Consider the following 2004-nt stretch of genomic DNA (forward strand, 5'->3'; position numbering starts at 1 on the left):
GTCCGGGAGGGGTGCCTGTGGAGCCCCACCTGCGGGTGGCTGGTGAGTGGGTGGCTCGTTCATTCCCAGGCGCTTCCTAACGGGAGGTGCTCAGGGCGCGCACCTGGGGTCTTCCCTGGCCGCTGGCAGGAGGGGCAGGTGGGCGTCATTCGACGGCGGCCTGCAGAGGAGACGCGCTCCTGCGTGCACAGCTGCTCCATGCCTGTCCTCCCCGCCGTGGCAGAGTCCCCGCTGCCGTTCCTCTTGGGTCACACCTGGCAGGGGGGTTGCAGGGCCACCACCACGCACCACCACGCACCATCACACACCACCACGGCTGCGGCCTAAGCACAGAACCCACTTCCCAAGGCCTGGAGGCCCCGGCCCAGGCCCAGGCGCCCGCCCACCGGCTCTCCCAGCGTTTGCACGGCCGCCCTCTTGTCCGCGCGTGGGGGACAGAGAGCAGGGTCGAGTCCCTGGAAGGACAGGCCTCCCCCTCACCACCTCCTTTCACCCCAGTCCCTCCCAGAGGCCCCATCTCCAAACACAGTCGCCCTGGGCTCGGGGCTTCCACGTGGGAGTGGGAGGCCAGCGGTTCAGTCCTCAGCAGAGGGTACAGCTGGGGGTCTGTGGGGAGGGCGCTGGTGGGGAGCCTGGGGGGCGCCTGGGCTTGTGTCCGGCTCCAGGCCAGGATCTCTGGGCCCCGTACGCCCCGGGGTGTGAAGTGGCAGCTTCAGTCGCTGTCTGCCCTGCTCGGGGGTGTCGGGCCCGGCGTGAAGGGTGCTGTCGACTCCTGGCCCTGGCTCCGCAGAGGCCCCCACAGGTGCTGCCACCCACAGGGCCCTGCCCCGGGAAGCTGGTGCCCACGGCGAGGCCAGGCACACGCCCCGGTTTGCAGGAGAAATCAGAGCGTCTCCCTGTAATCGGGTTCACATATTTTTGGCAACTGCAACTGCTCATTTGTGTGAGTGGGAGGGCCTCGCAGGAGGCTGTGCTTCTGTGTGTTGGCTTCTAAGCTGGGGTTCACACCACCCTGGCCTCGGGGTGCCCTCCTGGGCCTCCCCCACTCAGTGCCCCCCAAGGGCCAGGCCCTCAGAGAAGAGTCAGACCACCCTGTCTGTGAGCCCCTGGGGGGCCCTCGAGGCAGCACACTAGGCGTTAAGCCGATGGGGAGGATCTGGTCCTGATGGGAACAAATGAAAACCCCTTTCCTGTTGTATATTCTGCTTCCCCTCCCGGCGCCACCCCTTCCATCTCCATAGCAACCCACATCCCCAGGAGTGTTCCGGGCCAGAGCTCCCGCACGCCTCCGCTCGGGTCTGAGCCCCACTGGGCGCCGTCCCTCCTCCTGAGGCCTGTAGGGACCCACCTCCCCACACAGGAGCCCAGAGCCGCCCGGGTGCAACCCACCTGGGAGCCATCGCCTGGGACAAGTCTTCCTGTCCCCGCGCCTCAGGGTCCTCATCCGTAGCAGGACCCTCCTCCTAGGAGAGGAGGGACTCTGAGCAGGACTTGGTCCCCGACTGCCATGGCAACAGCCTCAGGAGGGGCGCGGGGCCACCCACTCCTTCATCCCCATCCCTGGCCGCCCCCCACTCCCTGGGCTTGGAGTCGAAAGCCCTGAGGTCCTGGTGGACCCCCTCCTGCCTCCCCCTCTCCACACCTTGACTTCACCTACTTTCTTCTCCCTCCCCCTGGGGCCCCCACGGACTCAAAGACCCACCACCACGCAGGCGCTCAGTGATTAAGATATCATTTGTGCGGGTTCATGGGTCTTGTGTGTCTGTCCTTGTGGGACCAGCCCGGTGCCTGCCAGGCCGGATCTGTGTGGGGGGAGGCGGGAGGGTGGGCGGGACCAGGACGAGCACGCTCCTTCCCCAGGTCCTCCCTTACGACTACTACGGGGCCTACGGGCACCAGGCGCACCAGGACCACGCCTACAACCGGCTGCTGGGGGCCGAGTACACCTTCGACTTCCCGCCCCACCACGAGGTGGTGAGTCGCTGTGTCCCCCAACCCCCCCCC

The 2004-nt window shown here is 67.3% G+C and overlaps 1 protein-coding gene across 1 annotated transcript in view; it reads left to right on the forward strand.

Moving 5' to 3' along the window:
* SARDH (sarcosine dehydrogenase) overlaps positions 1 to 2004 on the forward strand; it is a 40049-nt gene that overhangs the window by 17003 nt on the left and 21042 nt on the right. The window contains 1 exon segment of the mRNA XM_014544220.1: positions 1659 to 1974. Coding sequence (XP_014399706.1) covers positions 1659 to 1974 — 316 coding nt within the window.

This window comes from Myotis brandtii, unplaced genomic scaffold (genome assembly GCF_000412655.1).
Source record: "Myotis brandtii unplaced genomic scaffold, ASM41265v1 scaffold357, whole genome shotgun sequence".
In the NCBI taxonomy this organism is placed as follows: domain Eukaryota; kingdom Metazoa; phylum Chordata; class Mammalia; order Chiroptera; family Vespertilionidae; genus Myotis; species Myotis brandtii.